General features: G+C 39.2%; 2 protein-coding genes across 16 annotated transcripts in view; both read left to right on the top strand.

Annotated features, from left to right (window-relative positions):
• Positions 1-23,636, top strand: part of LOC101169865 (protocadherin gamma-C5) — a 307,671-nt gene that overhangs the window by 83,051 nt on the left and 200,984 nt on the right. Inside the window, exon 1 of one of the 15 annotated variants that reach the window (XM_078954137.1) lies at positions 647-3,201. The exons of 12 other annotated variants lie outside the window; for them this stretch is intronic. In XM_078954137.1, the coding sequence (XP_078810263.1) occupies positions 724-3,201 (2,478 nt within the window). In that variant the 5' untranslated portion in view covers positions 647-723. Of the gene's footprint in view, positions 1-646; positions 3,202-3,655; positions 8,549-8,610; positions 13,217-23,636 lie in introns of those variants that run through there. 2 more of the 15 variants (XM_078954161.1, XM_078954135.1) reach the window with 2 other exon arrangements.
• LOC144994966 (protocadherin beta-15-like) lies at positions 13,234-18,231 on the top strand. Its single transcript, XM_078954477.1, has one exon. It carries the CDS (start codon positions 15,652-15,654, stop codon positions 18,229-18,231), a length of 2,580 nt encoding a protein of 859 aa, XP_078810603.1. The 5' UTR covers positions 13,234-15,651.

The raw sequence follows: 23,636 nt of genomic DNA, 5'->3' as shown, positions 1-23,636 counted from the left end.
TGCTTTCTTTTCATTACGGGCGGTCCCAAATGGCTCTTTGAGTAAAAAGGTTGCCGACCCCTGAGCCAGGGGATCGCAGAAGTCCGAAAGTGATTAAAAACTTTATTGTAATTTTCACCTCTTAAGATACTTACTTGTTATTTTTTTTGATCATCTGCCTATTTTAAAGCTTTGATAATTTTAAAGTTTGTTGGTAAATAAATACCCAAGTTATCTTTTTCTTTTGTTTTCAATCCATGAAGAAGTGTCACTTGAGGTTCCTTCAAATAGTTAATAAACGGGTTCGATTTTTAAATGCAGCAAATAATGAAAGTAAAAAGCCCTCTAATAATTAGACTTGTATGTCAGTGTTGTGTTTGTAACCCTCGTGCTATCCTAGGCACTTTAACATTGGGAGTTGGGTCATCTAGACCCACTAGACAGTGCTCTGAACCTTTTTTCTTCAATGATTTTTGATCCTCACTGATGTCCATGGATTACATGAAATCTTTCCACCTTTATCCACCTTTTTCATGGTAGGGAGAACACGTCAATGTAAGGCTGGGGTCATCTAAGATAGCACAAGGGTTTAAGAAAGATACAAACGTTTGAAAAAAAGCATTATGTGAAAATAGTTTATATAGTTTGAACTCACGGTGTCACTGTAGTACTACCCAAGAATATGAATGTGTAACCATCTTTGCACACGGACCCTTGCCGCAATTTGCAGCCTTGTTCTTTTTAATGAAGCACACAAAAAATATTCAGTGGACATCCACGGGATTATTACTGCGATTTTTGCTTTTTCCATTCTCTGGTTTATGCATGATGATTCCCAAACCAGTCAGTCTGCAAATGTTTGGCTTTGCCGTTTTCTTTGTTCTAATGCACTGCGCTCACGGAGACTTGACCTATTCCGTAGCGGAGGAGCTGAAGCCCGGATCTGTTATTGGAAATATCGCCAAGGATCTCGGACTCCCACTGGACAGACTTTCTGCTCGTAAACCTCGTGTGGACATGGAGAAAAGTGTGACACAGTACTGTGGAATTAACCAGAGAAGCGGAGATTTGTTCGTTTCTGGAAGAATAGACAGGGAGGAACACTGCGGGGAAAAGCCGACGTGCGTTCTCAAATTTGACCTGCTGTTAGAAAATCCTCTGGAGCTGCACCGGTTATCCTTACAGATACAAGACATTAATGACAACGCGCCGGTGTTCCAAAAAGAAAACGTGAAGTTGGAAATTAGTGAATCAGCTATGAAAGGCGCTCGGTATCGCATTGTTGCGGCGCACGACGCAGATATAGGCCTGAACGCAGTTCAGAGCTACGTTCTGCAGGAAAACGCCCATTTTGTGTTTAATATCCAAACCACTAATGCTGGCAATAAATACGGAGAATTGGTTTTGGATAAAGAATTAGATCGAGAGGAGCAGCAGGAGCTGAAATTATTGCTGACGGCTGTAGATGGTGGTTCTCCTCAGAGAACAGGGACTGTAGTCATCCATGTCTCAATACTTGATGCTAATGATAACGCTCCTGTGTTTTCTGAGTCCGTTTATACAGCGAGTTTACAAGAGAACTCTCCATTAAACACTCCAGTTATCAGAGTGAGTGCATCAGATGCAGATGAAGGAATAAATGGAGAGATAACTTATGAATTTAGCAGATTGTCGGAAAAATCAAAGAAGCTGTTCTCACTTGATGAGAAAACTGGAGAGATTGTTGTGACAGCTAAGATCAATTATGAGGAGGGTTCAAAATATGAACTGATGGTTGTAGCTAAAGATGGATATGGTCTTTCATCTGAAGCAAAAGTGGTTATTGATATTGTTGATGTAAATGATAACGCTCCAGAAATTATTGTCAAATCTCTGTCCAGCTCCATCCCAGAGAACGCCCCTCCTGGTACAGAGGTGGGCATCATTAATGTGCAGGACAGAGACTCTGACAAGAACGGACAGGTCCGCTGCTCCATTCAAGGAAATGCTCCTTTTAAGTTGGTTCCTTCCATCAAAAACTATTATTCTGTGGTGAGCACAGGACAGCTGGACCGTGAACTAGTGTCTGATTACAACATTACCATCAGCGCCACTGATGAGGGCTCTCCACCTCTGTCCTCGTCTAAAACTGTCCACTTATCTGTAACTGACATAAACGACAACCCACCTGTGTTTGAGGAACAGTCGTACAGCGCATATATGAGTGAAAACAACCAAGCTGGCTCCACTTTATGTTCTGTGAGCGCTCGAGACCCCGACTGGAGACAAAACGGTACAGTGATTTATTCTCTGCTAGCTGCTGAGGTGAACGGAGCCCCGGTGTCCTCCTATGTCTCTGTGAACGGAGACACAGGGCTGATCCACGCTGTCAGGTCATTTGATTATGAACAGTTGAGGAGTTTTCAAGTGCAGGTGATGGCCAGAGACAACGGTTCTCCTCCACTGAGCAGCAACGTGAGTGTGAGTGTGTTCATCTCAGATGTGAACGACAACTCTCCTCAGATTCTGTACCCCGCCCCGGAGGGCAGCTCCTTCATGACTGAGCTGGTCCCCAAAGCTGCACATGGAGGCTCTCTGGTGTCCAAAGTGATCGCGGTGGATGCCGACTCCGGACAGAACGCCTGGCTGTCCTATCATATAGTCAAATCCACTGATCCGGGACTTTTCACCATCGGTCTGCACAGTGGAGAGATCAGGACGCAGCGGGACATTTCCCAATCTGACAGCATGAAACAGAACCTGATTGTGGCAGTCAAAGATAACGGACAGCCCTCTCTGTCTGCCACCTGTGCCATGTATTTACTGATCTCGGATAACTTGGCTGAGGTGCCAGAACTGAAGGATATTTCTTACGATGAGAAGAACTCCAAACTGACTTCCTATCTGATCATCGCTCTGGTTTGTGTGTCCACCTTCTTCCTGACCTTCGTCATCATCATCTTGGGTGTGAGGTTTTGTCGCAGGAGAAAGCCCCGACTGTTGTTTGATGGAGCAGTTGCCATCCCCAGTGGTTATCTGCCTCCTAATTACGCAGATGTTGATGGCACAGGAACTTTACGCAGCGCTTACAATTATGACGCGTACCTGACAACAGGATCTAGAACCAGTGACTTTAAGTTTGTGTCCTCTTACAATGACAACACGCTGCCTGCTGACCAGACTCTGAGGAAGAGTCCTACTGACTTTGCAGATGCTTTTGGAGATGACAATATATCTGCAGAGGTAGGATCTAATCTTGTCAATGTTTTTTGCACAAAACTAGCCTTTAATTTTCTTTTGTAATCAATTTTTACAATTTTGACATTAGATTGCTTCATTTCCCCATGATTAATCTTGTGCAACCTTTTCATTGGTCTTTTTTTTGCCTCTTTTGACTTTAAATAATTTTATTCTGATGATTACAAATAGTTTCACCTTTTCTACGATTATTATATTTAATTATTGTATTCATTGAAGAGCACTTGAATTCATTTAGATACAGTACTCTGCAATCAAATACTTTTTTACTGTCTTTTTTGTTATTAAATAATTTTAACTATTTTGAATAAGTTTATAATACTGTCTCTCAGTTATATCTAAAATATCTAAGAGTGTATTGGGTATTACCATATATTTTGTTTTATTGAATTTGAAAACACTAGTATTTAATCTTATCTATTTTATTATCTTGTTATTTGTTTTTGTTATTCATAAATATTTGCTCATTGGTAAATATAGCTTGGTCAAAATTGAAATGCTTTCAAATGATGTCATTTGGTTCTTTGCTAGATAGTTTTTTTTTCTACTTTATCCTCCTTTTGTTTTTGAATCTTGGGGGAAATGCACAAATATCACGTAGATTGTTCTTGATTTCCTCAAACAAATCTTTGGTTAGTGCTTCCGATTCATCTGATGGTTTCATGAATTTCGCTTCAGTAGAAAAGGAATGGTTGTCTGCATTTTTGTAATGAAAAACAGATTTTTTTTTTTTTGTTCTTTATCTTAAGTTGCTTTGAGAGGACTTCTATGTGCTTATGCTTACTTGGTGCTCCTGGTAAAAAAAAAAAAATTCTGAATACATGGACAAAAAATGGTTGCTGCATATTATTGTTTTGACAATGTTAGTCAGAAGTTGTTTTTTTCTCATCTACATGTAGTTTTTCTTTATCTTTCTTTTTTTTTACGAAATACTTGCAGAGTGAATACAGGCATTTGAAGATGTGATAACAGACTAATAATATTGTTTAATTTTTTTTCTTTTATCAGCGCAAGATCTATGCATAACATAATATGTATAGCAGTATGTTTGTAAAGAATAGTGTAATTTTAGTGATTCAGAAAAATGTAGACAGCTTCTCTTTAAACTTTTCATTTACTTATTTATTATTAATTTCATTAGGGTTTGTTTTGCATGATAAAAAATGTGTTTCGTTATTGTGCTTAAAAACCCGAAACATCTTACATTTTGAAACAAACTACCTTGGTCTTCTAACTGGCAGTGTGTTAAGTGAAGTGTGAATGTACACGATTCATTAGGCAATGTGTCTGCAATGCTTTCTCAGCTGTGATCATTCTGTGCCACTCGATTTTTTTTTCAACAGATGCAGATTTAGCACTCATTCCTGTTAGTTGTCTTTAATAATCAATACGCTAGCGGAATTCACTGACAGAGTTGTTAGGGAAAAGGCTTGACCAAACAAACAGATAAGAAATACATAAATAAGTAAATAGATTTTGTTTATATGTTTTAAATTATTATTTTGCGTCATTTTGATTGTGTAGTGGATACTTATATCACCTGTGAGGTTAGACATCAGGTGATGCCTTTCATGAGGTTCTATAGCTCTTTTTTGACTCCTGGTAAACAACAGAATTGCTGAAGCTATTTTGTTTTAAGCTGCATGGTGGCACAGTGGTTATTGCTCTTGGCTCATGTCAAGCAGGTCCCGCCTGGGTGACCCCTCTGTATGGAGTTTGCATGTTTGCCCCATGCATGCGCAGGTTTTCTCCAGGGACTCTGGCTTGCTCCCACAGTCCAAAAACATGCTCCATAAGGTTAATTGGTTACTCTAAATTGTTCCTGTGAATGTGAGTGTGCATAGGTGTGTGATTTGTGTGATAGACTGGTGACCTGTCCAGGATGTCTCCTGCTTTTGCCCACGAGCGGAATGGCGCCGGCAGCCCCGGATCCCAAAAAAGGGATAAACATGGTTTAGAAGATGAATGAATGGATGACTATTTTGCATGAAGTAAAAGTATGGCTTAACCTTTACAAACAGAAACAAAAATACTTGTGCTGAAAACAACAAATAACAGACTAATTTATTTTATTAGCAATAAGGCGAGCAATAAAAATGGCCAACAAGGCAGTAGTGTAAGTGTAGTTTTCTTCAGAGAAATGGACTCCCTGACTTATAAGATATACTGACTTACATTTTTTTGCATTGACGTGATTTCAGATAGTCGGCTGCTCCCTAAAAACCTTACATACCCAAAACCTTCAGTCTCGTTTGGGACTCGCACACTATGTTTTTACTGCTGTTCACCTTTCGGCATATCCCTTTCAGGGGTTGTGGCAGAGAATCAGCTTTTCACTGACTCCGATTTTTTGTGAAGAGAAATTAGTTTGTCTCATTCTGTCAGCTATAAAAAATAATAATAACAATAAAGTCTCTCAATAAACCTTTCACATCTTGCAGTCTTCTGACTTGTCTAATAATTATTTGAGGTGATGTGTGTGAAACCCTCTAGAAAAATCACAGTATGATCCTTGACAGTTTTGCTATTATGATATTTTAAATATTATTTCTAAATTGAGAGTATTTGTGTTTGATTACATAAAATAGTTACATGTTGTGATGCACAGCACTTTTTCAACCTTCTAAATTCCCAGAAAACTAAGTAGTGTATTAACAGGTCCTTTCTGAATGCTGAACCAGCTTCATTTTTTCATAAATTGGAAGCAAACCCTGCTATGAGATAAAGTAAAATGGTGTTGGTTGAAAACTGAGAAAGGATGGATTCAAAGTGTTATTGTCTGATATACCTCGAGGTGTCACTATGTACCAGGTTTTGGTAGAAGTCTTTCATCCTTTGTGGACAGTCGTTTTTTTTTTCCACCGACCATACAAGCTGTTCTTAAAGGGACAAAAGGCCGCACTCGGAGCTCATCGTTGGTTTTCTTTTCCTATTTTGATTGTGTTAATAACTGACGGATGATTTTACAATGATTGCATGTAAGTCGTGGACATTATTTTTTCTTCTTTTGTTCCGGGCCGTTTATGGAGACGTGAGCTTTTCTTTCCCAGAGGAGATGAAACGAGGATCGGTCATTGGAAATGTCGCCAAAGATCTCGGGCTGCAGACGGCCGCACTGTCCGCCAGAAGAGCGCGCATCGACACCGACGGGACTGACAAACGTTACTGCGACATAAACCTGAAGAACGGAGAGCTGATTGTGGCCGACAGGATTGACCGCGAGGGGCTTTGCGGAGAAAAGGTTTCCTGCATTTTAAAACACGAGCTCGTGCTGGAAAATCCTCTCGAGCTTCATCGTGTGAACCTTCATGTTCAAGATATTAATGATAACTCTCCGCTATTCAATGAAGAATCGATCAAATTAGAAATTCAGGAGTCTGCGGACAAGGGAGCGCGCTTTATGATCGAGGAGGCGCACGATGCGGATGTGGGAGAAAATTCAGTGCAGCGATACAACCTTCAGAAGAACGATCATTTTATTCTGGCTGCGAATGGAAACAACATTGAGCTTGTTCTAGATAAAGAACTTGATCGTGAAAAGCAGAAGGAAATGGATCTGCTCCTCACAGCTGTAGATGGTGGATCTCCTCAGAAATCAGGAACAGTCGTCATCCACATCACCGTGCTGGATGCCAATGATAACGCCCCAGTGTTCAGCCAGGCCGTGTATGAAGCCAGTCTGCCCGAAAACTCCCCTTTAGATACTGTAGTGGTTACAGTGAGCGCAACAGACGCAGATGAGGGAGTCAATGGAGATGTTTCTTATGACTTTAGCCACGCTACCGAAGAGGTAAAACAAATATTTAATATTAATCGTAAAACAGGTGAAATTCTGGTGAAAGGTGCAATTGATTATGAAAGTACAACATCATTTGAAATACGTGTTAAAGCGAAGGATGGTTTGGGACTTTCATCTTATGCTAAAGTAATTATTTCTATCACTGATGTGAATGACAACGCCCCCATAATAAGTCTGAAGTCTCTGTCCAGCTCCATCCCAGAGAACGCCCCTCCTGGTACAGAGGTGGGCATCATTAATGTGCAGGACAGAGACTCTGACAAGAACGGACAGGTCAGCTGTTCCATTGAATCAAATTCTCCTTTTAAGTTAGTTCCTTCCATCAAAAACTATTATTCTGTGGTGAGCAAAGGACAGCTGGACCGTGAACTAGTGTCTGATTACAACATTACCATCAGCGCCACTGATGAGGGCTCTCCACCTCTGTCCTCATCTAAAACTGTTCACTTATCTGTAGCTGACATAAACGACAACCCACCTGTGTTTGAGGAACAGTCGTACAGTGCATATGTGAGTGAAAACAACCAAGCTGGCTCCACTTTATGTTCCGTGAGCGCTCGAGACCCCGACTGGAGACAAAACGGTACAGTGATTTATTCTCTGCTAGCTGCTGAGGTGAACGGAGCCCCGGTGTCCTCCTATGTCTCTGTGAACGGAGACACAGGGCTGATCCACGCTGTCAGGTCATTTGATTATGAACAGTTGAGGAGTTTTCAAGTGCAGGTGATGGCCAAAGACAACGGTTCTCCTCCACTGAGCAGCAACGTGAGTGTGAGTGTGTTCATCTCAGATGTGAACGACAACTCTCCTCAGATTCTGTACCCCGCCCCAGAGGGCAGCTCCTTCATGACTGAGCTGGTCCCCAAAGCTGCACATGGAGGCTCTCTGGTGTCCAAAGTGATCGCTGTGGACGCAGACTCCGGACAGAATGCCTGGCTGTCCTATCATATAGTCAAATCCACTGATCCAGGACTTTTCACCATTGGTCTGCACAGTGGAGAGATCAGGACGCAGCGGGACATTTCCCAATCTGACAGCATGAAACAGAACCTGATTGTGGCAGTCAAAGATAACGGACAGCCCTCTCTGTCTGCCACCTGTGCCATGTATTTACTGATCTCGGATAACTTGGCTGAGGTGCCAGAACTGAAGGATATTTCTTACGATGAGAAGAACTCCAAACTGACTTCCTATCTGATCATTGCTCTGGTTTGTGTGTCCACCTTCTTCCTGACCTTCATCATCATCATCTTGGGTGTGAGGTTTTGTCGCAGGAGAAAGCCCCGACTGTTGTTTGATGGAGCAGTTGCCATCCCCAGTGGTTATCTGCCTCCTAATTATGCAGATGTTGACGGCACAGGAACTTTACGCAGCGCTTACAATTATGACGCGTACCTGACAACAGGATCTAGAACCAGTGACTTTAAGTTTGTGTCCTCTTACAATGACAACACGCTGCCTGCTGACCAGACTCTGAGGAAAAGTCCCACTGACTTCGCAGATGCTTTTGGAGATGACAATATATCTGCAGAGGTAGGACTTATTCTAATAATGCAACAATCAATCAAAGATAATTTCATAATTTGGTTTAGTATTTTTTATATTATGCTTTATTTATTTAATTAGTCAGTCAGTTAGTCAGTTAGTCAGTCAGTCAGTCAGTCAGTCAGTCAGTTATTTTGTTATGTATTGGTTTTAACTGGTGGCTTGTGCTGCGGTAATATTCGCTTTCCTAAATCAGTGCTGAAAATTTGTCATGTTCTGCTCTGTCCGTGGTGCTGAATTCTTTACATCCGTGCCAGGGGTTTGCAGAGGTCTGAAAGTGATTAAACACTTTATTATACTAAAGCTTTTCCCGTCTTTCTACACTTTTTTCATGTCATCATCCTTTTTTATAGATGTTATTTATTTGAGTTTTGTTGGTAAAACATATGTCATTTTCATCTTTTTCAATTTCATTGTTTAAATCTAAGTAAAAATTTTATTATCTGAGTGACTCAAATTATAGTCTGTAATGTCCAGAGGGTGTTTTGGATGTTTAGTTTAGGTCTTTTGAATTGGCAAAAACCTTTTGATTATGTTTTTCTTTTATCATGATCCTTCTTTACTATTACAATCAAAGCCTTAATTCGTTTTTTTTTTTTTTTTTTGCCTATACTCAATAGTTTCTAAACACATTTCAAAGCTTTGACCTTTTTATTTGCTGACAGCAACTTTAACTTAATGTAATTAATATATTTAATTCTCTATTTAACATTTAAATATGCGGAGACATCCGTAATTTACCTTTTTCTTAAAGATTCGTTTTTTTTTTATCTGTCACTTTATATTCACGTCTTAATTGTATTAAAAGACACATATAGTATTTACCTAAAAGAGAAAATAATTTATGAGGGTTATCTCCATCTCTATTAGGCAAGTTGGAGAAAAATGTCATCATTATGATAGTCAGACATGAAGTCACTATGCAGAAATTAAAATTACAAAGATTAGAACTTTAAGATCTAACTTTAAATTAATAAACAAACAAATTAATAAATAAAAAAATAAATAATATTTAAGGTAACCAAACAGCATTGATGATACTGGTCTAAACCTTCAAGAACCCTTCCCCTAAGGTGTTTTGATTAAGAAGTAGTGGTTAGAAGTAACAAAACAGCACATTTTGAATTTCAATATTGCTCAAATAAAGACGTTGGACTAAAGTTTTTGTTTTCAAAACGACCTAAACACCCCCCCCCCCTAATAACAATTAAAAAAAGAGGTAGAGAATAACTATGAAAGATTTTATAACTCAGACTTTCAACTACGCAAGTAACTTTCCAATATGTTTTGGTTTTATTCAAGTGATTAGAATTAAGTTAATTTACTTGGATTGATTTTTTGCACTGAATTCCTTACAATGTCCAGCAATTACATATCTTAAAAGAATCTTTTATAGGTTCTGCATATCTAATTTTTGAACTTAATCACGTCACCACTTCAAATAGCAGGTACTCTGACCCGAGTAATGAATTTAAGATTCATACATAAAAGTGCAATAGTCAGAATTTGTATAATGGCAATACAAAAGACTGAAATGTGTATGCATTATCATTAATGCTTACATATTTATGTATTTTCTGGTGTGTGTGTGTGCTTGTCTACGTATACTGCAGACAATTGTCTTTTATTAATGTTATTATTATTATTTTTTGTGGCAGTTGCTGTGCTAATATTCCGCTTCATATATGCTAAAAATGTGTGCCAAAACTTGCTCTGTCCTTGGTTCTAAATTATTTTTTTCCGGCCAGTAGTTTGAAGAAGTCTGAATGTGATTAAACACTTTAATATGCTATACCATTTCCCCTTTTCTTTTACTTACTTTATTTTTTATTTGATCATCTGTTTATTTTAAAGTTTTGATCATTTAGGAGTTTGTTGGTAAAAACTTCCCCAGTTTTTGTTTTTTTATCTCTTGTTTTCAATCCAAGCAAGTGTCATTTGAGGTTCCTTCAAATGATTAATAAACGGGGTCGATTTTTAAATACAGCATATATTGGAAGAATCTCCTATACATTTTTTCCCTTTTTTTAAGAAAGAAAGAAATGTTTGAAAAACAGCATTATGTGAAAATAGTTTATATAGTTTGAACTCACGGTGTCACTGTAGTACTACCCAAGAATCTGAATGTGTAACCATCTTTGCACACGGACCCTTGCCGCAATTTGCAGCCTTGATTATTTTTATGAAGCACACAAAAATATTCAGTGGACATCTGCGGGATTATTACTTCGATTTTTGCTTTTTCCATTCTCTAATACGATGATGATTCCTAAACCAGTCAGTCTGCAAATGTTTGGCCTAGCCGTTTTCTTTGTTCTAATGCACTGCGCTCACGGAGACTTGACCTATTCCGTAGCGGAAGAGCTGAAGCCCGGATCTGTTATAGGAAATATCGCCAAGGATCTCGGACTCCCACTGGATAGACTTTCTGCTCGTAAACCTCGTGTGGACATGGAGAAAAGTGTGACACAGTACTGTGGAATTAACCAGAGAAGCGGAGATTTGTTCGTTTCTGGGAGAATAGACAGGGAGGAACACTGCGGGGAAAAGCCGACGTGCGTTCTCAAATTTGACCTGCTGTTAGAAAATCCTCTGGAGCTGCACCGGTTATCCTTGCAGATTCAAGACATTAATGACAACGCGCCGGTGTTTCAAAAACAATATGTGAAGTTGGAAATTAGAGAATCAGCCGACAAAGGAGCCCGATATCGCATTGCTGCGGCGCACGACGCAGATATAGGCCTGAACGCAGTTCAGAGCTACGTTCTGCAGGAAAACGCCCATTTTGTGCTAAATGTTCAGACAACAAATGCTGGAAATAAATACGGAGAATTGGTTTTGGATAAAGAATTAGATCGAGAGGAGCAGCAAGAGCTGAAATTATTGCTGACGGCTGTAGATGGTGGTTCTCCTCAGAGAACAGGGACTGTAGTCATCCACGTCACAGTACTTGATGCTAATGATAACGCTCCTGTGTTTTCTGAGTCCGTTTATACAGCGAATTTACAGGAGAACTCTCCTCTAAACACTCCAGTTATCAGAGTGAGTGCATCAGATGCAGATGACGGAATAAATGGAGAGATAACCTATGAATTTAGCCGATTGTCGGAAAAATCAAAGAAGCTTTTTTCACTCGATGAGAAAACTGGAGAAATTGTTGTGACAGCTAACATTGATTATGAAGAGGGTTCAAAATATGAACTTATGGTTGAAGCTAAAGATGGATATGGTCTTTCATCTGAAGCAAAAGTGGTTATTGATATCACTGATGTAAATGATAACGCTCCAGAAATTATTGTCAAATCTCTGTCTAGCTCCATCCCAGAGAACGCCCCTCCTGGTACAGAGGTGGGCATCATTAATGTGCAGGACAGAGACTCTGACAAGAACGGACAGGTCCGCTGCTCCATTCAAGGAAATGCTCCTTTTAAGATGGTTCCTTCCATCAAAAACTATTATTCTGTGGTGAGCACAGGACAGCTGGACCGTGAACTAGTGTCTGATTACAACATTACCATCAGCGCCACTGATGAGGGCTCTCCACCTCTGTCCTCGTCTAAAACTGTCCACTTATCTGTAGCTGACATCAACGACAACCCACCTGTGTTTGAGGAACAGTCATACAGCGCATATGTGAGTGAAAACAACCAAGCTGGCTCCACTTTGTGTTCTGTGAGCGCTCGAGACCCTGACTGGAGACTAAACGGTACAGTGATTTATTCTCTGCTAGCTGCTGAGGTGAACGGAGCCCCGGTGTCCTCCTATGTCTCTGTGAACGGAGACACAGGGCTGATCCACGCTGTCAGGTCGTTTGATTATGAACAGTTGAGGAGTTTTCAAGTGCAGGTGATGGCCAGAGACAACGGTTCTCCTCCACTGAGCAGCAATGTGAGTGTGAGTGTGTTCATCTCAGATGTGAACGACAACTCTCCTCAGATTCTGTACCCCGCCCCAGAGGGCAGCTCCTTCATGACTGAGCTGGTCCCCAAAGCTGCACATGGAGGCTCTCTGGTGTCCAAAGTGATTGCGGTGGACGCCGACTCTGGACAGAACGCCTGGCTGTCCTATCATATAGTCAAATCCACTGATCCAGGACTTTTCACCATTGGTCTGCACAGTGGAGAGATCAGGACGCAGCGGGACATTTCCCAATCTGACAGCATGAAACAGAACCTGATTGTGGCAGTCAAAGATAACGGACAGCCCTCTCTGTCTGCCACCTGTGCCATGTATTTACTGATCTCGGATAACTTGGCTGAGGTGCCAGAACTGAAGGATATTTCTTACGATGAGAAGAACTCCAAACTGACTTCCTATCTGATCATTGCTCTGGTTTGTGTGTCCACCTTCTTCCTGACCTTCATCATCATCATCTTGGGTGTGAGGTTTTGTCGCAGGAGAAAGCCCCGACTGTTGTTTGATGGAGCAGTTGCCATCCCCAGCGGTTATCTGCCTCCTAATTATGCAGATGTTGACGGCACAGGAACTTTACGCAGCGCTTACAATTATGACGCGTACCTGACAACAGGATCTAGAACCAGTGACTTTAAGTTTGTGTCCTCTTACAATGACAACACACTGCCTGCTGACCAGACTCTGAGGAAAAGTCCCACTGACTTCGCAGATGCTTTTGGAGATGAAAATATAGCTGGAGAGGTAAGATCTAATCTTGTCATTGTTTTTGTGCACAAAATTAGCCTTTAATTTGATTTATTTTATCCATTTTTGCATTTTGGACTGTAGCTTCCCTTTTTCCAGTGCTTAATCTTGTGCAACCTTTTCATTTTTCTTTTCATATATATTTTTGATTTTAAAATTTTAATTTGATGATTACAAATGGCTTCACCTTTTTTTATTTTAGTATTGATATATAATTATTATATTTGTTGAAGAGCACTTGCATTCATTTATATATATCCTTCAATCAAATACTGTTTCTATTGTCTTTTTTGTTATTAAATTAGTTTGAACTATTTTGAATCGGTTTACAATACTTTCTCATAGCTACATCTAATATTTCTAAGAGTTTATTAGGTGTTACCATACATTTTTTCATTGCATTTCAAAAGTCTTTATCTGTCTTTAAGTCTTTAATTTTCTTCCGTTATTTGTTTTTGTTAATCATTAATGTTTGATAATTGATAGATATAGGCTTGGTCAAATTTGACATGCTTTGAAATGATGTATCTTGGTTCTTTGCTAGATATTTTTTATTCTACTTTAACTTTCTTTTGATGTTGAATGTTGGGGAAAATGCACAAATATCACATAGACTGTTGTTGATTTCCTCAAATAAGTCTTGGGTTAGTGCTTCCGATTCATCTGATGGTTTCATAAATTTCGCTTCAGTAGAAAGGGAAAGGTTCACTGCCTTTTTTGTAATGAAAGCTGGAATTATTTTCTTACAAGTTATTTATCATAAGTTGCTTTAAGAGGATTTCTACTTAACTCTGCTCGCTTGGTGCGCCTGCAAAAGTTCTGATAACATCCACATGAAATTTTTTTATTAGTTTCTTTTTTTTTTTCAGAAGCACTTGCAGAGTGGATACAATACAGGAATTTGAAGATGGGATAACAGAGTAATAATACTGTTTAATATTATATCAGAATATATTTTTATGGAGAGAAAAATATTATTTATTAAATATTGTAGACCTTTTTATTGCTGGTCTTTATTTCCAATCTAAAATGTATTTACATTTGCCTGTGGTTTAGATGATATAAACACAGAAGGGAATGCATGCAGTAAAACAACTGCATACTTAGAGATAATACATAAACAATAGATCATTTGTTTAGGAATGTGTTAAGGTTTTTTGGAGGATTTCTTTCTGTTGGTGTTGCACCAAATTAGGAAAATGACAAATAATATGAGTACTCCCAGTTATTAGTTCTATTATTTTCTTTTTAGTGTTTTACAAGACTTAAAAATGATATTCTCAAATACATGTTTTAAAAAAAAAATCAAATCCCTCTGATACGTTTCACAAACACACACACAGGACATCACACACCACGCAGAAATAAACCTTTTGCAAAAAATGATGCCAGGATTTCAGCTCTAAAAAAACTGTCAAAAGGGCAAAGAAATGGAATGATTTGAATTGTTATTTCTTATTATTAATATGTCTAGGCTTTGATGGTTTTGTTCTGCAGCATGTTTATATTACGTTAATTAAGGTATAATTTGATTTATTCTAGTTTGGAATTCTAGTTTTTATTCATATTTATGTTAAAAAAAAGTTCAGTTTTAAAGGTTTAAAACGTTTTTAAAAAGTTTAGCTGTGTGTTCTATAAATGTCTACCTTGTTCGGCCTGCAACCTATAGTGTGTTTTGGGTTTAGGCTCCCTGTGTGTCTGAGTTTGACACCCCTGTAAATGGAGTCTAGGAAATTCATGCATTTTTTGTGTAATATGGGCAAATGAACATAGAAAACAGAAGAGGATGTCATCAAATTGTGTATGTGCAGGTTGGGGAGTGGGGCTCACTCCGCCGGGGAGGATGTTAGTGTAGAACCACCACAGTTTAAAACAATGATTAGCTCCAACTTGTAGATCACACTGAAATTCCTTATGCTGAATAAACAATTTTATAAGTTTTGATTGAAAATAGTTTTGGAATACTGCACGTGTGGACTAAGAAATGAAAAATACCAATTTACTCAGGCTGTTTAGCTTGTTCTTTTTGCTTTTGATTCAAAGTTGTGCCTGCTTGCGGTGTGACCTTTGCTGGTGTGTTAGTGCTATAAAGTTGCGGATATTAAAATTCAATCTAAAAGAATAAAAAGAAAAAGACTTTAATGTTGTCTTACCTGACAGCATTTTGAGATCAGTAGATACTTCTGGCTTTTTTATTATTAATTGCTCTGTAGTAGCATCATTTAATGTCAGTAATAAAAAAATGCCAAATTCTAATTTATTAGTTTTTAATTCACATACGTCCTTATTACCAATTTTGCCATATGCATATGTGTTTATGCTTTTCAAGGAAAAAATACATGTGGAAAAACGTATATTTAAATATCTGCCAGGTACTGACAAAAATGTTGGGGGGGTCTATAAGTAATGAAGTAATGCATTTATTATAACTCATGGTGGTGCTGTACACCAGCGGGAAAATCATCTCGTATCTTCGCCTTCAGAGAGGACAGACAGTGAGCTTCTGGCTGCTGATTACAACAAAGGGGCTACCTTTGCAAACGCTAGTGGAGTTCATTAAGCTACTTTGTGTTATCAACATATCAGATTGTTTTTTGTCTGGATCAGCGATGAAGTGGATCTTTCCTTTTGTTCACCTTCATCGGGTTTCTTTGCTTCTCCTTTTGTTCCGGGCCGCTTATGGAGACGTGAGCTTTTCTTTCCCAGAGGAGATGAAACGAGGATCGGTCATTGGAAATGTCGCCAAAGATCTCGGGCTGCAGACGGCCGCACTGTCCGCCAGAAGAGCGCGCATCGTCACCGACGGGACTGACAAACGTTACTGTGACATAAACCTGAAGAACGGAGAGCTGATTGTGGCCGACAGGATTGACCGCGAGGGGCTTTGCGGAGAAAAGGTTTCCTGCATTTTAAAACACGAGCTCGTGCTGGAAAATCCTCTCGAGCTTCATCGTGTGAACCTTCATGTCCAAGATATTAATGATAATTCTCCGCTATTTAAAGAAAAAAATATAAAATTAGAAATTCAGGAGTCTGCGGTGAGGGGAGCGCGCTTTATGATCGAGGAGGCGCACGATGCGGATGTGGGAGAAAATTCAGTGCAGCGATACAACCTTCAGAAGAACGATCATTTTATTCTGGCTGCGAATGGAAACAACATTGAGCTTGTTCTAGATAAAGAACTTGATCGTGAAAAGCAGAAGGAAATGGATCTGCTCCTCACAGCTGTAGATGGTGGATCTCCTCAGAAATCAGGAACAGTCGTCATCCACATCACCGTGCTGGATGCCAATGATAACGCCCCAGTGTTCAGCCAGGCCGTGTATGAAGCCAGTCTGCCCGAAAACTCCCCTTTAGATACTGTAGTAGTTACAGTGAGCGCAACAGACGCAGATGAGGGAGTCAATGGAGATGTTTCTTATGAATTCGGACACGTTACAGAAGAAGTGATGAAAACCTTCAGTATTGATGTGAAAGTGGGGGAAATTCTGGTGAAAGGTGCAATTGATTATGAAAGTACAACATCATTTGAAATACGTGTTAAAGCGAGGGATGGTTTGGGACTTTCATCTTATGCTAAAGTAATTATTTCTATCACTGATGTGAATGACAACGCCCCTATAATCAGTCTGAATTCTCTGTCCAGCTCCATCCCAGAGAACGCCCCTCCTGGTACAGAGGTGGGCATCATAAACGTGCAGGACAGAGACTCTGACAAGAACGGACAGGTCCGCTGCTCCATTCAAGCAAACGCTCCGTTTAAGTTGGTTCCTTCCATCAAAAACTATTATTCTGTGGTGAGCACAGGACAGCTGGACCGTGAACTAGTGTCTGATTACAACATTACCATCAGCGCCACTGATGAGGGCTCTCCACCTCTGTTCTCATCTAAAACTGTCCACTTATCTGTAGCTGACATCAACGACAACCCACCTGTGTTTGAGGAACAGTCGTACAGCGCATATGTGAGCGAAAACAACCAAGCTGGCTCCACTTTATGTTCTGTGAGCGCTCGAGACCCAGACTGGAGACAAAACGGTACAGTGATTTATTCTCTGCTAGCTGCTGAGGTGAACGGAGCCCCGGTGTCCTCCTATGTCTCTGTGAACGGAGACACGGGGCTGATCCACGCTGTCAGGTCATTTGATTATGAACAGTTGAGGAGTTTTCAAGTGCAGGTGATGGCCAGAGACAACGGTTCTCCTCCACTGAGCAGCAACGTGAGCGTGAGTGTGTTCATCTCAGATGTGAACGACAACTCTCCTCAGATTCTGTACCCCGCCCCAGAGGGCAGCTCCTTCATGACTGAGCTGGTCCCCAAAGCTGCACATGGTGGCTCTCTGGTATCCAAAGTGATTGCGGTGGACGCTGACTCCGGACAGAATGCCTGGCTGTCCTATCATATAGTCAAATCCACTGATCCAGGACTTTTCACCATCGGTCTGCACAGTGGAGAGATCAGGACGCAGCGGGACATTTCCCAATCTGACAGCATGAAACAGAACCTGATTGTGGCAGTCAAAGATAACGGACAGCCCTCTCTGTCTGCCACCTGTGCCATGTATTTACTGATCTCGGATAACTTGGCTGAGGTGCCAGAACTGAAGGATATTTCTTACGATGAGAAGAACTCCAAACTGACTTCCTATCTGATCATCGCTCTGGTTTGTGTGTCCACCTTCTTCCTGACCTTCATCATCATCATCTTGGGTGTGAGGTTTTGTCGCAGGAGAAAGCCCCGACTGTTGTTTGATGGAGCAGTTGCCATCCCCAGCGGTTATCTGCCTCCTAATTATGCAGATGTTGACGGCACAGGAACTTTACGCAGCACTTACAATTATGATGCGTACCTGACAACAGGATCTAGAACCAGTGACTTTAAGTTTGTGTCCTCTTACAATGACAACACGCTGCCTGCTGACCAGACTCTGAGGAAGAGTCCCACTGACTTTTTGGAGGCTTTTGGAGATAACGAGGCTTCTCCTGAGGTAGGCATTATTCTATTCACGTAAAGCAATTCAACAGTGTTAGCAATTCTTTGGAGACAAAAACAAACTAAATTTTTTTTTTTTGCCTCAGTTAATATTTTCGTTAGTACAAGATATATTGGATGTCAAGTATTTCTTGCTGATAATTTGCTTTTGAGGTTTTTTCACAATATTTAAAATAGGGTTATAATTTTGTCACCGTCTTTCTTGGTACTATTGCTGCTGGAATCTTTTTACATTTGTAGAGAACATTTTCCTGGTTTAAGAATGTCCTCTTTTAAACTCTCGAAGTTTTTGGCTCTGAAAAAAATATTAAGTTTCCTAATCAGTCTTGTTTTCATCAGTCACTTTTTCGTATCTCATTAGGACGTAGTCTAGTGAAACTTGTGTCAAAACTTTACTGTAGTTTGGATAATTTTACTTCAAATGTTTTCCTAGTTTTATGTAATGATCCCAATTTAACAATACAAAAAATGAATTTCATTGGTCATATGGTCAAATATGATTACTTGTTTAAAGCAGAACTTTGAAATAGTAGAATTATATTATTAAAATGACTCATTTATATTTAGACATTTTCCTAAAAAATCCCTCTTTAAGCTCTAAAGGTTTTCAACCAAAAATGATGAATGAGTATGGATACTGCATAATTTAAACATTTTTTCGTACATGGTTTATTTTTTATCGATTTTCAATCTGTCTAGCTTTCTGTATTTAAACACAGAATTTCAAGTTTGTTTCATTGAAATTTACGACGTTAAATGCAAAAAGCTGCTTTTAATTAAATACGGTTGTAAAAAACATTTCTAAATTATATTGACAAAGGAGGACTTACAGGCATCACAGTCAACCTCTGCTTTTTGTTTTATAAGTTTCTTTTTTCAAGTGTCTTAAACTGCACTTTTGTTAATTTCTGCAATACAAAACAAATGAACCTTTCTTCTCTTAGTTTTAGTGCTTTCACACACAATGGAGACATTTTGCACCCAAGAAGTCATTGCTGGATCAAGAATCTGATTTTATTTTTGCCTTCAGACCTGCCTTAATCCTTGGTGACATAGATTCAACAAGGTACTGGAAACATTCCTCAGAGAATTTGGTCCATATTGACATGACAGCATCACACAGTTGCAGATTTGTCAGCTGCCCAGCCATGATACTATCAACCATCCCACCACATCCTAAGGGTGATCTATTGGGTTGAGATCTTGTGATTGTGGGGGTCATTTGAGTCCAGTGAATTCATTGTCATGTTCAAGAAACCAGTCTGAGATGATTCCAGCTTTATGACATACAGCGTAATCCTGTTGGAAGTAATCATCAGAAGATGGGTAGACTGTGATCTAAGGTAAATAAATACTCACATAGGCTGTGGTGTTCATGGTCGTAATCATGGTACTAAGGGACCCAAAGTGTGCAAAGAAAATATCCCCCACAGAATTTAACTGCCTTCACCAGCCTGAACCGTTGAAGGCTGAATGGTTTCAGGCTTTCATGTTGTTGGCGCCAAATTTTGACCCTACCATCTGAATGTCACAGCAGAAATGGAGACTTATAAGACCAGACAAGTCTGTAGTCCATTTGCCTCAAGGTTGGTAATGTTCTGTGTTCAGAGATACTATTCTTCATATCTTGGTTGTAACAAGGGGCTTTTTCTGCTCTATGCAAGACTGCTTTTCTGCTGGCTAATGGGACCTCTCCATGGTGCTGAATACAAGGTTCAATTACCTGAAAACCGGATATTCTAGCTTCTAAAAGTTACTTTGTAGGTGTTTCCTTTTTCTTTTCTTTTCTTTTTTTCTTATACTGACTAGACAGTTTCATTAGTGCTCAAGTAGTGGACATTTGGTAAATTATTATAAGTATTATTTACATTTCTTCTCATTGTCCAGTAGTTAAGTTCACCTTATACAATAAATGAGCTGTGTTTGGTTGTGTGGCACTTTTGCTAGCTATTCTTATCTGTTTTATGAAGACAAGAAGTTTTAATTGTGAACATGATATTTTGGAAGTGTGCTAGTTATCCCAGTTTCTTTTTTATTTATTTATTTTTTATGTTAGTGAGAATTATTCAGGCTATTCAACACTGATTGTGCTCTAATAATGGAAAATTGATGTTTTGTCAATTACTGACTGGATCATTTATTTTAAATTGTTGTTTTTAACTTTTTGTCTCCTACTCTGTTTTGAATTTTGCAATACACATTACCTTTTGTTCTTTTGAAATGGAACACATTGTTAGCCTAATCTTCTCCTTAAAAGCTTTTTACCTTTTTTATATACATTTTTAAAATAATAATAATAAAAAAATACAGTGTTGCAAATCCCTTAATATTGTTACTGTTGCTGTTTTATGGTTAGGAATCATTATTAAAAACTTAGCTTGTCCCTATAGGTCTGATTTTGTCAGTGTTTAAAAATTCAAACAAGTGTTTTTACGCAGATGCTTTCTAGAGGAGAGTTAGTGACAAGGAATAACATTTAAAAGCAGACATTCATATGTTATATTCGGCAACAAGTAATTTACTTACACAGTGATGGTCTGCTTAGCTGTTGTAGATCAATGTAATACTATTTATCTTAGTGTGGTGGTGGTTCATTTATTCTGATGGTTTCACTATGTAGTTTTTATGTTATGAGGCAGAGAAATGGGACATTGTTGTTTCAGATACCATTTTCCATTTCTGTCATATAAACTTCAGTAATCTGCTCACTGTGTTTGTGTCTACTCTCTGGCTTGAGTGTATGTTTTAAATGCAGAGGTTTCAGCAAATTAGTACAATTTTCCCCAATATTCCCCATAATAATTGTAATATAGATGCAAAAAGGTTATTGTTAAATTATTTAAATGTGAACCTGTGCAAACATGATTTGCCACACTTAAATCTTCCAATAGCTGCTGGTTCATTGAAAACATCTGGGTGAAAAGCTTTTTAAGTGATCATTTTAAAATTATTCTTTTATTTTGGTTTACTTTCATTGTAACTAATAGTCTATAAAAATAATAAAAACAAAAATATACCATGCTTAGAATTAAAAGGACACATACTACACCATCCTACACTCAATGTGGGAGCTTGTACGTTATGTTTAACCATAAGTGATACATTTCAATTAGAGATTATTGTATTTAATTTACTTGCTCTATTTGATTTAATTTTAAGATATTTGAATAGAGCAAATTTAGGATATTTTTTGTTATTATTCAATTTTTTAATAATTATTATTATAATAATACTAATTATAATAACATTAATAATAATACATTTTATTTGGAAACGGTTAAACAGTTTACAAATAAGAAGGGGGGGAAAAAAAACAATTCTGGGTGGTTGTTTCAGAGTCAGAAGTAACTGAAAAGCTCTGTCTCCCACTGTGGTTAACCTGGTCAGTGGTTGGTGAAGGCAATGAGTAAAAATTGAGCGGAGGATTTAAGAAGTGGTGTGCGGGGAAAGGAGCTAACTAAGATAGGCAGGGGCAGTTCCATGGATGCATAGGTGAGGAGAAGGAGTTGTTAATGAGTTCTGGAACGGCTGGGCAACCAGTGAAGTGACTAAAGAACAGGAGTGATGTGGTCAAATTTATGCCTCCTTGTCAGGACCCTAGCAGCGCAGTTTTTGATGTGCTGAAGCTTTTCCAGGCTCCTGCCAGGAATCCCAACAAGGAGAGTATTGCAGTAGTCGAGTCTGGAGGAGATAAGTTTTTCTGCACCAGACTGGGTGAGTGTGGAGTGGAGCTTTGCAATATTTTTAAGATGGAGAAAAGACACTTTGGAGAGGTGATGTATATGATGATCAAATGTGAGATTAGAGTCGATTTTGACACCAAGATTTAACACAGGTAAAGAGAGCGGAATGTTTTGACCGGAAACCAGAATGCTTTTGATGGAGGATGTTTTGATCTGGTGAGGTGTACCGATTAGTATGGCTTCAGTCTTGTTGCTGTTGAACTGGAGAGAGTTTTCAGACATCTATTCATCTATTTCTTCTAAACATGCCTGGAGGGCACAAAAAAGTTAGGGTGGGACTGGGGTCCAATTTTACATACAACTGTGTGTCATCGGCATAGCAGTGGAATGAAAGGTTGTGTTTATGGATGGTTTGTCCAAGTGGAGAAATGTAGATGGTGAAAAGTGAAGGTCGAAGGACAGAGCCTCGAGGAACTCCTTAGGTGACTGTGTGTGTGAGAGATTTTTGCAGTCCTCAGAGCCACATATTTGGTCCTGTTTGTGAGGTATGATTGAAACCAGTTGAATATGTTCCCAGAAAGTCCATCAGTAGTCTGAATACGGTGAAGGAGAATGCTGTGATCCACGGTGCAGCTAATAGGTCCAGAAGGAAGAATAGAGATGGGGAGCCATGGTCTGCCGCTATAACTAAGGCATTCATGATTCATACCAGAGCTGGCTGTACTGTGGGTTGACTGTAAACCTGACTGAAATTTGTCATAGAAGCCACATGTTGAGAGATGATAGTGGAGTTGAGCGCCGACAGCATTTTTTGAGAACCTTGAACAGGAGCGGTAAGTTGGAAATGGGTCTGTAGTTTGCTAAGTTATTGGGACCCAGTGTGATTTTTTTTTTAAGTATGGTCTAATAATGGCGGTTTTGAGAGCTGGGGGAACATGATTGGTTAATTATAGTTGTGATAGTTGGACTTACACCTGAAATGTTGTCTTTGATCAGGGCTGTTTGAAGGGGGTCAAGTGAGCAGGTTAAGAATTTCATAACCCTCAAGATGGACTCAACCTCTTTCTGTGTAGTAAGTGTGAATTCAGAAGCGGTCCTTGGAACTGTCAGTACAGGCGGGTTGCAGATGGGTTTGGAATGGAAGTTTGATTGTATGGAAGATATTTTACTGGTGAAAAAAATCCACAAATCTATCACAGCTGCTGACACATCACTGTTTTGAATTTCCAGTGTTACTGTTGATTTTGTGGGACTAGAACTTAAACCTGGCCATTGTGAGGGCTCTGCAATAGACTTTTTGATGGTCAAGATAGGCCTGTTTATGCACTGCCAGGTTGTTTTTTTAATTAGTTTTTGTTCCATGGCTTGCCCAACTCTTTTAAGAATTTGAAGTTAATTTGTGTACCAAGGGGCTGATCTTGTGAAAGAGACGGTTCTTGATTTCAGGGGTGCATGGGATTGCAGAATGTTATGTAGTGTAAACATTTTTGTATGTCCTTTTGTATGGCTGCATGATGAATGTTTTTCAGGTTCCTGAAAAATATGTTCTGCTCTATGTTTTTATGTTGGTGATCTATTGCTAATTCTAGCGAAACAACCTTATGGTCAGATTCGCCCAAGTCGTAGACTTCCATGCTGGTAGTTAAGGGCTGTGTCAGTGATAACCAAATCCAGAATGTGTCCTTTAGAGTGTGTGGGTTCTTCCTGTTCTCCTTCTTCTCAGAAGGAGAACAGGAAGTTG

Source organism: Oryzias latipes, chromosome 10 (assembly GCF_053564925.1).
Source record: "Oryzias latipes strain Hd-rR chromosome 10, Olatipes_Hd-rR_3.1".
Lineage (NCBI taxonomy): Eukaryota > Metazoa > Chordata > Actinopteri > Beloniformes > Adrianichthyidae > Oryzias > Oryzias latipes.
The sequence above is the reverse complement of the archived record's forward strand: the minus strand, read 5'-3'. Positions and strand labels throughout refer to the sequence as shown.

What these genes read in the sequence shown, in the direction of transcription:
- LOC144994966 (XM_078954477.1), top strand. Translation starts at nt 15,652, where the DNA reads ATGGTGGTGCTGTACACCAGCGGGAAAATCATCTCGTATCTTCGCCTT.